This window comes from Ursus arctos, unplaced genomic scaffold (genome assembly GCF_023065955.2).
Source record: "Ursus arctos isolate Adak ecotype North America unplaced genomic scaffold, UrsArc2.0 scaffold_10, whole genome shotgun sequence".
Classification (NCBI taxonomy): Eukaryota; Metazoa; Chordata; class Mammalia; order Carnivora; family Ursidae; genus Ursus; species Ursus arctos.
The window spans coordinates 50,413,242-50,429,186 of NW_026622764.1; the positions used below are offsets into that span (position 1 = coordinate 50,413,242).

The 15,945-nt window shown below is 38.0% G+C and overlaps 1 protein-coding gene across 3 annotated transcripts in view; it reads right to left on the bottom strand.

Moving 5' to 3' along the window:
* VWA8 (von Willebrand factor A domain containing 8) overlaps positions 1-15,937 on the bottom strand; it is a 336,953-nt gene extending 321,016 nt beyond the window's left edge. The window contains exons 1-2 of one of the 3 annotated variants that reach the window (XM_026493342.4): positions 15,683-15,937; positions 3,695-3,772 (exon numbers count right to left, since the gene is read on the bottom strand). In XM_026493342.4, the coding sequence (XP_026349127.2) occupies positions 3,695-3,772; positions 15,683-15,845 (241 nt within the window). In that variant the 5' untranslated portion in view covers positions 15,846-15,937. Of the gene's footprint in view, positions 1-3,694; positions 3,775-15,682 lie in introns of those variants that run through there. The other 2 variants (XM_057308352.1, XM_044381840.3) reach the window with 2 other exon arrangements.
* Positions 15,938-15,945: the final 8 nt, after the last annotated feature.

The window sequence follows — 15,945 nt, forward strand, 5'->3', positions numbered from 1 at the left end:
TCACCTCTGGCTGACACTGAAGCTTTGCACAAGCAGTAAGATAAACTTCTAAGCTGCCTCTGGAGCTTCATTGGAAATCACGTCCAACAGGCACACACAGGTCCTGGGCAAAAACTAGAACAGATTTGTTTGAGGCATTTAAGAAATCTCTGTCCCATCACTGGCGGGCCAGTAAGCTAACTGAGCAGAAACTTCAGTGGCTGCACATGACAAAGAGTACAGATTGCAGAAAAACAGTCTACATACGGCATTAAACAAACAACGGAAGCCAAACCAAACCCTAGGCAAGGAGGGGAAGTTGATGCCCAGAGCTGTCACATTAAACTACTTAATAGGTCTACTTAAAAAAAAAAAAATGGTAAGAAACACAAATAGAAAAGTGTAGCATACACCGAAGAAAAAAGCATTCAATAAAACTATCTTTGAGGAAGCCAGATACTGAACTTAGTAGGAAATACCTTAAATTAGCTTTTATAAATATGTTCAAAGAACCCAACAAACCATGTCTAAAAACCTAAAGTATGACAACAATACCTCACTAGAACATATCAATAAAGAAACAAATTATAAAAAAGATTCAAATAGAAATTCTAAAGTCGAAAACTACAATAAGTGAAATGAAAAAAATCACCAAAGGGCCTCAACAACAGACGTGAGCAGGCAGAATAACCAGCAAACTTGAATAGGTTAATTGAGATTATCCAGTCGAAGAAACAGAAAGGAAAAAGAATGAAGAAAAATTAACAGGCCCTCAGAAACCTATGGTACACCATCTAGTATATTAACACACATATAATGGGAGTCCCAGAAAGACAGAGAGGAGGGAAGAAATAATAATGAAGAATGATTACAAAAGAATGCCCCCAAATTAATGGAAAACATTAGAATGCATATCCAAGAAGCTCAAAAAACTCCAAATAAGCCAAACTCAAAAAGACCACACTTAGACACATCACAAACTACCAAAAGACAAAGATAAATGGACTATCTTGAAAGCAAAGACAAGTGGCTCATCATTAGAAGGGATTCTTGATAAAATTGATAACTGATTTCTCATCAGAAACTATGGAGGCCAGAGGCAGTAAGATGACATATTCAAAGCGCTAGGGAAAAAACCTATCAGCCAAGAATTCGTCAAACAACAAAGGTAAAATTAAGAAATTTCCAGTTAACCGAAACTGACAGAATTCATCACCAGTAGATCTGCCCTACAAGAAATACTAAAAGGAGTCTGTCCTTCAAGCTGAAATGAATGCACACTAGACAGTAACTCAAATATACACAAAGACACAAAGAATACTAGCAAAGGTCACTATATATGTAAATATAAAGACAGTATAAACATATTTTCATTTGTAACTCTTTCCCTCTCCTGATTTAAAAGACAACTTCATATAGTGATAATTATAAAACTGTGATGACAGATTTTAATGTACAAAGATACATTTTGTACACCAATAACAGCAAAAAGGAAGTAGAAAGGAAGAAAGCTATATTAGAGCAAAGTTTTTGTACACAATTAAAATTGAGTTATTATTAATAGGAATGAGTTGTTTCAAGCTAAATTGTTAATTACAGTCCCTAGAGTGACCACTGAGAAAATAACTAAAAAAAATATAGTAAAAGAAAAGTGAGACAGAGTGGAGAGGACAGACAGCAGAGCCATTTGGGAGGTAGAGTCACTGGAAACTTATATTAGATGAAAGGGAGATATTTTCCCTTAAGGAGCACATTTTTCCTCAAGGAGCACATAGTCTAGTGGAAGAATCTAAAGAGTGAACAAAAAATTATCTATTTTATGTCCAATGACTGGAAATAGGGAAGGAGAGTAACAGGAGATGAGGCTGAGACTAGATCATGAAAGGGAAGGAGTGACCTTGGTTCCTAAGGTATGAGGAGTCATTTAAGGAATTTTGAGAAAAGAAGTGACATGTTTCTGAGCAAACAAGTGACTGTGAGTCATTAGAGGGATGCAAATCACCATGAGATACCACTTCATACTGATGAAGATGGCTATAATAAAAAGACAGGCAGTAGTAAGTGTCAGTGAAGATGTGGAGAAACTGGCAGCCTCAGACACTGAGCAGGGGAATGTAAAACAGGGTGACCTCTGTGGAGAACAGTTTGACAATTCTCCAAAATGTTGAACATAGAGTTACCATTTAACCTAGCAATTCCACTCCTAGGTACACACCCAAGAAAATCGAAAACATATGTCTGTCCAAAAACTTATATGAATGTCCATGACAGTATCATTCATAACAACGAATAGTTCGTAGAAACGAACCAAATGTCCATCAACTGATGAATGGATAAGTAAAAAGTGGCAGAGCCATATCATGGAATATTGTTTAGTCCTAAGAGGAATCCAGTACTGATACATGCTACAACATGGATAAACCTTGGAAACATATGATAAGTGAAAAAAGTCAGATGCAAAGGCCACGTATTGCATGATCTCATCTATATGAAGTATTCAAAGTAGGCAAATCTACAGAAACAGAAAATATATTAGTGATTGCCAAAGGCTGGGAGGGTGTACAGTTGTCGGAGGACGAAACAAGGAGTGACTGTTAATGGGTACGAGGTTTCCTTGAGTGTGATGAAAATGTTCTAAAGTTAGATGGGGCATGGTTGCACAACTCCGTGAATATATTAAAAACCACTCAGTTATACACTTTAAAAAGGTAGATTTTTTTAAAAAGGTAAATTTTATGGTATATCAATTATATCTCAATAAAGACGCTATTAAACAAAAACCATGACAAGTTACTATTTCACACCTAGTAGAATGAGTAAAATGGAAAAGACTAGAAATTCCAATGTTGGCAAGGATATAGAACATCACTGTTGGTCAAAGGGTAAAAAAGCACAACTACCTTGTAGAATTGTTTAGAAGTGTCTTTTAAAGTTAAACAGCCATCCATCCTATGACATATCAATTCAACTCCTAGTTATTTATTTAAGAGAAGTGAAAAGTTATGACTACAAGATTTGTACAGGAATATTCAAAGCACCTTATTCATAACAGTCTAAAAATGGAAACCCTCCAAATGTCTATCAACAGAACAGGTAAACAAATTGTGGTATATTATACAATGGAATACTACTCAGCAATTAAACTGATAAGTACGGAACACAGATGAATTTCAAAATCATTATCTTGATAGAAAGAAGCCAAATACAGACCCAGAAAAACTATACTATATGATTCTATTTATAGAATTCTAAAAAACAGGCAAAGCTAATCCATCATGGTAGAAGAAAAGAACGCTGGCTTCCAGGGCAGAACAGAGGGGAAGGGGCACAGAAGAATATTCAGAGGTGATGAAAGTAATCTTGGTGGTTATACAAGTTTATAAAACTGTCAAAACTAATCGAAGTGAATACTTAAGATCTGTGCATTTTATTATATGTAAATTTTATCCAAATTTTAAAAAGGAAAGAATGGTACATGAAAAAATAAATGTTTTACTGAAATATTCAAGGGTGAAGTGATGGATGTCTGGGATAGGTTTTAAATACTCCAGAATGGGAGTCAGTTAAAAGCAGAATGACATACACTGACAAATGTTCAAACTGAATGATAAGTACATCATGTTTATACTATTTTTTCTAGCTTTGCATATGTCTGAAAATCCCCATAATGAAAAGTTAAAAGTTATTAATTCATAAATAAATGACTATTTCTTACTGTAGTTCTGTGGCACAAGTTCTGGGCTCTTAGGAGTTTTCAACTTGTAGGATACATCTCCAATATTAACTGTATCACCTAAAAAGAGAATAAGGAAACATACCATTACAAGAGACAAGAAAACCACACACTACGCCTTTCTCAACGATGACTGTCCTTTCCTACAGAGAAGGACTTTATAGAAATGCACCCCACATCTGCCTGTGTTTGGCCCCATAGACACACCTGTCTATGTCAACCACTATAAACTTGGGTCCAAAGTAGAAGTTATATAATAGAAAAGTAAAGCATTGGTGAAATTCACATTTTAAATGCTACATTAGCAAAAAAAAAAAAGTGAAGTACAATAGAATTTTATCAACCAGCCTTACTTTCTTTTTTTTTTTTTAATAATGATTTTTTATTATATTATGTTAGTCACCATACAGTACATCCCCGGTTTTCGATGTAACAGCCTTACTTTCTGATTAGTAGCAATACTAATAAAGTCAACAACAATACAGATGGATGCATTTTGTTTAAGATCATCCAAAGCCTCCATGAGGTGGCATCTTTAACACAAATTACAACCTTCTTACATCCTTACTGGTTCTTATTTTTATTGTCTACAACTTCAAGTTCTCTAGCAACATAATCCAAAAATGCAGTATTTCTAGGAAAGCCCCAGCCTATATGCCAAAATTCCTACATGAAGCAAGCAAAACAGGCAAAAGTTCTCACTTCTACATGGTTCTGATTTTAAGTGGCATTAATTTCTGGCTGATTTTCTAAAGTGCAGGACGAAACCACTCTCTGCTTTGCTCTCTCCCACAGCAAAATAGACTACTGATCCCATAGGCACCTGGGACTTCATTTAGAAAGGGCTCAGCGACACTTAGAAAAAGTAGCTGTGTAAAACACAACTTTCAGCATCGCCAGTTGTGAGCCATTTAGGTATCCTGGAGACTAAGGATATAATCATAGTAATAATAACAAAAGCAGCCAACATTTGTTGAATGATTACTATCTTCTAAGTACTTTATACATTCCCAGAATAACCATGTGAGACAGAGGCTTGACAAGTGAGGAAATCTGTAACTCTGGTGAAAAAAATAAAAAAGATTTCATAGATAAAGAAGTGTATTATAGCTATGTGGCAAGTTGAGAAAAAACATCATGTAAAACACAGGTATACTTTCTAATACAGAAAACATGTTTATTTAGAGTGTAAATCAAAGGACTTTTCCTCTAAATTAGTCTAGACATCAGCTAATACTTATTGAAAACTGGTTATTTGGCAAACATTGTTACAGACATGTTATCTACATCAGTTCATTTAATCTTGACTCCAAGTAACCTGTGGTTCCCGTGAGTTATGTGCTTTTCACATAACTGCTCCAGCAGAAAGCCCATCTGGAACTTGCTTAGTAAAAAGTCACTGGAGTTTCTGTGAGGGCAGTTATGTTGAGGTAGCTCACGGGAAGCGTGGGTTACTGAAGGACCGAGGCTCAGTTACTAGTCCACAGCATGGCAGGGAAGGCAGTGGAGAAACCCAGCAGTCACACAAAGTCACACCCCAGGACGGGCTCACTGAGCTACCACCCCTGCCACGACGGGATCCACACCTGAGACACCAAGACCAGAGAACAACTTTTTCCCCCATTACAGTATTTTTTAAACCTGTAGAAAAGTTGGAAAAATACTATTTTAAGTGACAGAAATCATGATTCTTTGTCTTTAGTCTAGGCTTCAGATGCATCTTCTAATAAGGACACTGCCACAGGTAAACGGTGGTAAACTCTGCATAATTCCCTCGTGACTCAAAGTCCTGGGCAGGGCATGTCACTGGCCACGTCTAGGTTACTACCCACAGCTGGGCTGCCTGGGCTGTGATTTTCAGGGCAGAGTTGGGGCCCTGCCTCCTTTCAAGACTTACACCATTGGTTGGGGCGCCTGGGTGGCTCAGTTGTTAAGCATCTGCCTTGGGCTCAGGGCGTGATCCCGGCGTTCTGGGATCGAGCCCTGCATTAGGCTCCTCCACTAGAAGCCTGCTTCTTCCTCTCCCACTCCCACTGCTTGTGTTCCCTCTCTCTCTCTGTCAAATAAATAAATAAAATCCTTAAAAAAAAAAAAAAAGACACCACTGGGGATTCCACCCTTTCTCCCTCTCTCTCTCCTAGCCCCCTTTCCTTCCTACCTCGACTCCAAGTCTTCCTTGAGTGCTCTTCCTCTTCTCCTCAACTTCCTCTTTACTAGCCTCTTTTCTATTCTACCTACCACTTTTCCTTGATGAGCTCATCCAATCTTACACCTACATTAGTGCAACTAATATATTACTGGCTCTCAGTTTATATCGCTAACCCGGACCACAGAACTCCAAACATGGATACCAACAGACACTGAGATGCCTAACATATGTTAAACCTAACATATTCAAAACTGAACTTCTGATCTTTCCACCAAAATGTGCTCTCCCCACGGTATTCCCCAGTTCTGCTAATGGCAATTTAATCCCTCCAGGGGCTCAGACCAGAAATCTTTCAGCCATTCTTAACTGTTCTCTCTCGCCTCCTCAGAAAATCCCACTGACTCTGTCTTTAAGATATATCTAGTATTGTCCACTTCTCACCATATTCTCTACCACCATAATGTTGACCCAAGCCAGTTAGAGGTTTATTACTACTTAAACTCATTTTCTCATTTAAACAGCATTAACTCTCACCTATTGACAGATCTCCTGTCTCAACCCTTGCACCCTGAAGCTTATTTTCAAGAGAGCAGCCAGTGATCGTAGTAAAACAGGAGTCCAATAATCCAAGTCCTCACTCAATCCTCATCTTTGCAATGGCCCAAAAGGCTATTCTGATCTGGCTCCCCCATTTCCTCTCATACCTCATCTCTTGCTAGTGTCCTCTGGACTTATTCAACTCCAGCCACCTGGTCTCCTCACTATTCCTTGAACATGTCAGACACATACTCATTTCAGGCTTTTGCACTGGATTTTCCTACTGACTTTTTCCTAAACATATCCATTTATCAATCAGGGTCCCAGCAAAAACAGACAGTACATGCAAACTGAGTAACTGAGGAGAGTATAATAAAAGAACCATTTGTGAAGGCGGGGCAGAGTTTAAGAAAACCAGCAAGGATAGTGCAGAGTCCTGGGACTAACAATAACAGAAAGCCATTGCCACCACTAGGCCTGAAGGGGCCTAGCGCAAGCAGAGAGAGAAAGTAGAAAGCTTCCTAAAAGGAGCTGTGAGCCTTTGTGGAGGAATACAGCAGATCTCTGGTGGTGACCTGGCAAGGAGGAAGCTGGGGGATAAACAGGAAACAAAAACTTACAGAACTAAAAGTAGAACAAGATAAATCCATTATCATACTTTGATATTTTAATCTACATCTTAGATATAGATAAATATTTTAATTTGTACCTCAGTAACTGATGGTAGAGCAAGCACAAGAAATAGAAGGACAGAAAAGTAAAAATAATCACTTCTTAGCCTTTGGCTAAGATCAATTGGAAAACAGGACAGGGAAGATCTGAAAACACTATTAACCATTCAACATAAATGACCTTTACTGAACACTATACCCAACAAGGACAGAATACATATTCTTTTTTTTTTTTTAATTTTATTTATTTATTTGACAGAGAGAGACAGCCAACGAGAGAGGGAACAGAAGCATGGGGAGTGGGAGAGGAAGAAGCAGGCTCCTAGCGGAGGAGCCTGATGTGGGGCTCGATCCCAGAGCACCGGGATCACGCCCTGAGCCGAAGGCAGACACTTAACGACTGTACCACCCAGGCGCCCCAGAATACATATTCTTTTTAAATACACATGAAACATTCACCAACTAGATCTTAGGCTGGATCGCAAAGCAAATCTTAATAAATTTCAAAGGACTGAAATCATACAAAGTATGTTTTCTGATCAAGATGGAATTAAAAATCAAAAAGCAATAACTGGAAGTTTTTTGAGCATGCGGAAATCAAGCAAAAGGCTTCTAAAAAATCCAAAGAAGCGTCACAATGGAAATTAGACTTGTTAAGAAATAGGGTAGTGATCAATTAGTCATGTCAAAGAGAAAAATGACATTTGCCCTTCCCGCCTCAATGTTGATATTCTTGACCACCTTCCGTTACCATGCTATGCTTTTCCTGAATCATCTAATCCATGCCAATGTCCCAACTCTGACCTCTGTACAACTAAAGTCTTAAATATCTCCTTTGGCTCAGATCTCTCTCCTGAGTTCCATACCTATCAGTAGGCTACTGGACACGATCCGTACATATTCCGGACATATCTCAACTTTAACATGAAAAAAAAAAAAACAGAACTCTAGATTTTCTATTGCATGTTGTCCAACCATCTCCAAATAGCTCTACCTCTTATGTTCCTATCTCAGTGACTGATGCTTTATTCCCTGGCCTGAAAGGCCTTCCACATCTCTCTCACATCCCTTGTGCTTCAGACAACTACTCCTCAAATATCCTTATCTCCCCACTGAACTTTGCCTAACTCTTCCTTTTGCACACTCTCCACCTCCATCAAGAATCCCATTCCTGGGGCGCCTGGGTGGCTCAGTCGCTAAGCGTCTGCCTTCGGTTCAGGGCATGATACCGGAGTCCTGGGATCAAGCCCCACATCAGGATCCTCTGCTGGGAGCCTGCTTCTTCCTCTCCCACTCCCCCTGCTTGTGTTCCCTCTCTTGCTGGCTTGCTCTCTCTGTCAAATAAATAAATAAAATCTTAAAAAAAAAAAAAAAAGAATCCCATTCCTGTCTTTCTGCTAGCATAGTACCTGGGTCATGTTTCTCACACTGTATCACGATTATGGACTACTTTTCCTCTACAATAATTGTCTTTAAATTAGGGTACACACTTTCTAAGGGTACAGAGCGTGGCAGTCTTAAGGAGATTCGTTTTTCAGATCCTCATTTCCACGTGTTCTTCCCTAACACTGATCTCACTGAGAACTGGCCCTGCAGGTTCTCCATTCCCACAGGCCCTTTCAGGAGCCCTCCCACTCACTTCTCTGTGGTGGATGCCAGATTGCTCCAGGGGACTGAACAAATGAGGCATATTACATTATGGTTTAGGAGAAGCCTCTTTTAAAGATTATTCAAATCAACATACACCTGCCTAGGAATAGTTTCTCCATGTCTTATAAATTCCTACTAAAAGTGAAAAGTAGCTTTAGAAATGACTGGGCTATTTTGGGCTGTGTTGGCCTGTGTCAGATATAGTACATAGCAGAGTAGGGAACTGAGAGTTAACACTGTCAGATAATCCACGATGCGAGAGCTCAAAGCAAAGAAAGCTTAAAAAACTGGCTTTTCACATACTTAAAGGTAAGCTGTTTTTTCGGCTTTTCTCAATACTTATCTTGAGAACCTACTCTTCACGCACTCTCCCACAAAGCGCCTCTGAACGTCTGACGCAGTACGTATAACTGATGCTCATCCATTTCAACGTAACTGAAATAGTTTTCAATACTACCGAAATTTTCACAATACCCTGGATAGAAACCACAGGGAAAACTTTGAAATGTTTCTTTCTGATCAGATGTTTATCTTTCAAAAAGGTAGTTAAAAATTTATTCTCAAATGTCATCATGAAATATTCATTCCAATTATGGTCATTCCTCATCTTATGAAATGGCTGTTTTCTAACTCTTACTATGAAAATGTTCTATACTAGCTTCTGAACCGGTTAGTTTCATTTCACTAAATACAATGTCAAAAGTTTGATCACGAGATCTAAACAAACAGATGAATTTATTTCTGATTTTTACACAGGACTTTAATTATTCTCTAAAGCCCATAAACAAAGTTCACTACACATTTAATAGAACAATACCATGCCTTCTACTGTAGTCTCCATTACATAAATAACTTTACCTGCTATTACATTACTTATTATAAACTATATTAAAGAACAAAACTGCATGACCATACATTATGAAATAGGTAATTTAAATATGTAACCACTAGATTCCTTTATTCTTGTCTTTATCGCATTTAGTAATCAAGCCTATAAAATGTGGACAGTAATTCACCTTCCAGTGGCTTTTAAAACATTTCTTAAAATATATATTAACAGTCATTCGAATTGAAAAGAAAAATACTTTTTCTCTGTCAGAATGTCTAATTTAGCTGTTTGAATTGATAGTTACAGATTATCTTTTTTAATTATGAAAACTAAAATTTGATGAAAAAGTATTCCAACACGTGATAGAAGCATTTTCTCAAAAAAAAAAAAAACACTGTATTGGCAAAGGTATGCTGAATGAAGGGTTAATTTTATCAACTCTGAGTACATTAGACTAAACAAGCAGCCTCTTTGTGAGGAAATGACCATAGCCATTTAATAAATTTTGGAAAAGGCTTTTTAGTGAACCTCCCAGAAACGGAGGCAAGAGTGATACTGGCTAGGTCAGCGACTCTGCTTGCACTGGTCAAGTGGTTTCTGATTCTTTGCTATGAACAAAACTGAAAAGGCTATAATCAAGTTGTCAGTTGACAGATCACTAAAAATAACATTTTTGATAATTAATCAATATATTATTTTGGCTCATAACTAAAAACTCTACAAAGAATTGAGTGATATTGGTATATCGAAATTGTTTACATTGTAGCAATGATTAATATTCAATTAAGGACTATTAATTACACTAATTAATATTTAACTGGGGGAAAGCACCACTCATATTACTAACAGGATGTTTCCACAAAATTTTAGGTTTTTTTTAGAAATTTGAAACATATTGATATTCCTTTGAACAACTGTGCCTTAATAATTGCAATAGACATGTACTAACATGAGCCATTTTTTGTTGCAGAAAAATATGATAAAGACAAAACATTTCAAGAAAAAATATTAAGATAAAATTATGAGGAGTAAGTATAATTGAAATACAAACTCAAGGAGATAAAAAAATAATGTAAACTTTCTGACAGTTAAATAAGAGCTTTTTATCTATTTTTCAAAACAGAGATAGTGGCTAACAAATTACTAGGATATTCTGATTCCATTTAAAAGATACACTTTGTTAGCAACTTTTGTTTTAAATGTCAATATTTACAACACACTGGAAACACAAACTCTGCAACTATTTATTCTTATAGGGAAAATTTCTAGATATGAACTTCAAAATATACAAAGGGATACATATTTGCAAAATCCTTTTAGGAGATAAGTGAGAAAAATGTTTTGAAGATCTCTTTTCAAAGTCTGAAAGACCATAGCATTCTGTGGGCAGGGCCTAGGTTTTAATCACCTTTGTACTCGTCGTGCCAAAAATAATATCTGAAACCAAGCAGGTGTTCAATAAATGTTTGATAAGTGAACATATGAATGAATGGTTATAGCTTTTAATTAAATACTGTTTTCTTAATTGAGTATTGTTTTAAGTCCTGGTTCATTGATTTTCCGTATTCTTTGAGAGCAGCCTATCTTTCAAAATGCTCAGAAATCAAGTCATTTGTAAAGAATTCATTTAAATGAAGTCGTGTAAGCATTAATCTAGAGGGAAATGAAGATACTTATCATAACACAAGAGGTAACATAATTTAGGCAGAAGAAACTAATGTATACTTTCCTCAAATACACTACTTTGGTTAAATGCAATCATTTTTAAACAGATTTTAGTTAATAAGATAATAGACATTATTAGAATAACTAGAAGGAATTAACAAGTGCAGATTGTTATAGAATATGCTGAACATTTAATTACATTTATTATTACAAATAATGCAAAAAAACAACCACACATAACTCAGATTAACCTATATCCCTGTATAGCACAGTCACACAAATATTACTACCAATAAAGTGATATATATTTTATTCAGGCACGGAAAGAACGGACTTGAAAATTAAAAGCCCTGAAAAGGATCCAAAAGACAAAACCTCCCAAATAAAATTATATTTAAGGCTTTTAGAGTCTTTGCTTTTATCTCTTGCAATGATCCTAATTTAAAGGAAGTTCCCAAAGGTTTGTAGGAAAATAATTTCTACAGTCAATCAATAATTAGTAGTATCTTTTAAATAACCTTATTCTTATACAAACTCCTTTGGATATTATGCACTTGATTTTTAGCAGACAGCTGTTTTCTTTTACCTGTTCAATATTCTTTACCCGTTTGACAAAGAATCCCTCTCTCCAATGGCGAAACCTATCCCATTTGGTTTGGGTAGAGTACCACTCATCCCACCCCTTACCCCTGCACCAAAACCTCCAGAAGTAAGTATCCTGCACAACCCTTGCCAGAACATTCCACCATCTAGCCACAATGATTGGTTTAGGCACACGATCCAAGGTTGGCCAATAATTGTTCTCACATGGATTTTTGTCAGAGCTCACAGGAAAGATGTTCTCTCTTCCAACAGTGTGCACTGTAAGGACAATCAAAATCTGGGGCTGTCAGTAGGGCTATTGCTGCCACCACTTGAAGAAATCCTGGCAGTTGTTGAAAACAATACAGCAAAAAGCCAATCCAACAAATGGAGAGTGGAAAGTGGGGGAACCATGGGGAAAGGCACAGAGAACCCAAGCCCTAAAAATATTTGAATGTCCTGTATCTAGCCTGCAACCATTGGACCTCTCACCTATGTGAACCATGTTTTTCTACGCACGTTTTCCCCTGAGGAAAGGAAATCACTCTTGGTTAAGAACCACTGATTTAGTGTCACCATTTTTTTTTTTTAATACAAAACTTAGACCCAGGAGAAAACCAAATACATCAGCAAATTCCAGGTTAGTCTGCATGTTCCTAATACAGGTCTTCCCAATGATTTATTAGGTAACAACTGTTTGGGGATTTTACTGCTAAATTCTTTAATATACAAGGGTCACAATGTCCTCAAGAGTCACAATAGCCTGCTGCAGGTTCAGACTGGTTAATAATTTCCCCAAAGTTCAATTCCTAGTAAATACAGAGCTAAGACCTGAATCATAGTGTAGTTTTTCCCTTTCACTGTATTCTCAGTTGAAGCAGGAGTTCTCTAGTTCTCCTCCCCAAAGTCATTAATTCTATTGTAGCCCAGGAATAAAATCTTAAAATCACAAAAAATGCATCATGGATGGATGTCTATTGCAGTTTTCATATACTTAAAAACAGACAACCTGTGGCACCTGGCTGGCTCAGTCTGTAGGGCATCTGACTCCTGATCTCGGGGTCGTGAGTTCAAGCCCCACATTGGATGCAGAGATTACTTTTAAAAAAATAAAAATAAAAATAGACAACCTGAATGTCTAAGAATGGGAAACTGGTAAAATAAATTATATGGATAAATACATGGGCTTAATATCTACTTAAAATAATCATGTATAGCAATATTAATACTTTGTTAATATGTTAACAATAATGGCTAAGTGAGAATAAATTATAAAATATACATGATCCCACTTTTAAAAAAGAAATGTGTATTTACACAAATATTATATGTATTTTACAAAATCTGCTAATATTAACATCAAAAAGTTGACAGTTAAAGACTTTGCATAGGAGAATTAGGTCTTAGGGGATTTGTATTCCACTTTTCTACAATGAACACAAATTTCTTGTACAAAAAGTATTTTTAAATATTCCTTTAAACAAATTTATTTCATACACTAAGTCATAAAGATGAATTTTGCATTATAAGCTACTGAGTGCTTATTAGGTAGAAAATGTTGACAGGCACCAAAAGAAATATAAAGACAAATAAGACATACATACAATCCAGGAAAGATAAGAACAGTATATAATGTGAATCTACTGTTCATGTACCTTGTTGCTCTTTTCTCGAAACTACTAGCAAGCAAGGTCAATTACATGCAGAGAGATGAGTTACTGGTCATATGTGTGTATGCAGCTGGGAGCATCTTTCCAACCTAAACTGTAACTCATTACAGCATAGTGCTATTTGTGGTTTTATTTTATCTGTGTATGACCTCTGGTTCAAACAGACACTCCAATCTTGATGGCCAACATTATGTCCCAGGGTAGCCAAGAGCCAGGAGGCATCCTGTTTACTTGGCTCTCAACTGTTCTTAATAAGAGTCCATATCTCTGGTGAGGTTCCAGCTGCATTTATCCACCATCCTCCTACCTTCAACCTTGCAACAGCAAAGCAAATAGGTTTAGCACAATTTATTCCTTGTGGTCTGATCCTGCTAGGGTCAGTAACTGAGTCTAAGAAGTTAATATGTTGTCTATAACGTATTCATAAGCTTCACATTTGAAACAAACACTATACTTTGATTTGCCGGACATCATTTTGAGGACATTTTTAATGTTTTTATAATCAACATGTATCATTCATGTACAATTTTTCTAAGTTCATCTCAATTAACTTTTTTCCATATGCCTACCCAGCTAGTTCTGACAGTTCTAGACCTAAAGTAACTGGTTTCATTTCATCTAAAGCCAAGGAACCAGAATAACTCTCGTATGGCTGAAAATACATATTCTAAGAATTATAAAGAAGTTAACTTTATTGAACATTAATATGTGGCAGGAATCATACAAACTAAGTAAATCACAACAATCCTATCAAATACACTCTCCTTATCCTCATTTTACAGTCAAGGAAACTGGGACACCTGCTGTGTGATGAGCCCTGGGTGCTAAACACAACTAATGAATCATTAAACCCTACATCAAAAACTGATGATGTACTATATGTTGTCTAACTGAACATAATTAAAAAAGAAAAGAAAACTGGGACACAAAATTAAGTAACCCACCCTCAAGTCTCCATATCCAGACAATGCAAAAATGGACTCTAACCCATTTTTTTAACGCCAACCTGTTTGTTTCACTCCAAAGCCCAAGTTATAGATTATGCTGCACTTCTACCCTTGTCCTCTCTGCTTTCTAGGACAAAGAAGCAACAAACAAACAAAAACGTCTAACATATAAACAAACACCCTGGAAGACACAATAACTGATAAAGGGGCAAAATTTGAAATCACAACTCTACACAGGAGAAAGAAAAAAACATTTGTTGAATGAATGAATGAATGAATGAATGAATGAATGAAATGTATGGGACCTAAACTTCCTGACGAGGAAAAGTATTGGGGCGGAATTGCAAAAGAACAATGAAACCTGCAACTTGATAGTAAAAACCTCCATTATTCTAAGCAACAATGACACTAACAACATCTTGCTTAGAATCACTCTGCCATTCAAGAGCAGAACAACATACACCCCTCCCCTTAAGGAGCACAAATGCTCTAATTCCAACGAATAATAATAGCAACAACAACAACAACAAAAGATTCCTAAAACCAGCTCTGGTAGATCCAAACAAACAAAACAAAGCAAAAAAAAAAAAAACAAAAAACGAAAAAACTGAGCTTAAGAATAAGAGCACGTGTTTCTAAAGCAGTCACTGGTTAGCTGTGTGATTTCCTTCAAGTCACTTTTCCCTTCTGGGTCTCAATTACTCAACTGTACAGTCGTGAGTTTTAAAATTAAGTTGTGATTTTCAGCTCTAGTAAGATGTGAGCACTGGGAGAAAGGAAAACCCCTGGAAAAATCAGAAAGGCTTGTGTATACATTTAAAACACTGTAACGATGGGATCCCTGATGAGAATGCACACTTCTAAGCCACCACTAGCCCTGGCTGGAACGTGACCAGCTCGGCTTCCAGGCCCTTGAGGGCAAGGTCAAGTCCAGGTTTCAACAATTCTCCCGAGAGCTGCTGCATTAACCCCAGCGAGTACTGTAATACAAATCAGCATCCTGGGGGTAAAAGCAGCAGTGAGGGAAGAGGAAGGCACTATTCCAGGTCATCAGAAACCTTAGGGAAGCTCCCGCGGGCTACAGAATGAGGCCCAGAGAGTGCAAGCGCTTGGTTCCGCGTTACCCAGCACGTAGCCGCGAGACTGGGGCTAGAACCTCTCAGTCTTGGCTTCCGGCGCAGCGCTCCTTCCCAAGCGGCGCAGCAGGGAGCGGGGTGCAGAGGGGCGCAGGGCTCCCCCGCACAGACCGCAGGGGTTGTCCCGGGGTTACCTGTGTCGGCCCCCGCCCCGGCATGCAGCAGTCTGACCTCCGACCACCGCTGGTCGCCGCCGGGCCTGCCCCGCACCACCTGTCGCAGGAGCAGCCGCACGCGCCGAGCCGCCGGGCCGCCCTGGCCGCCGGGCGCCCCGAGGAGCAGAAGCCGGGACTGCATGGCACTGGGGGTGTCGCGGGGCCGGGCAGCGGGTCCCGCGCGAGCCGCGGCCAGGACAGGCAGCGTGAGGGGGCGCGGCGAGAGGGACAGGAAGCGGCCC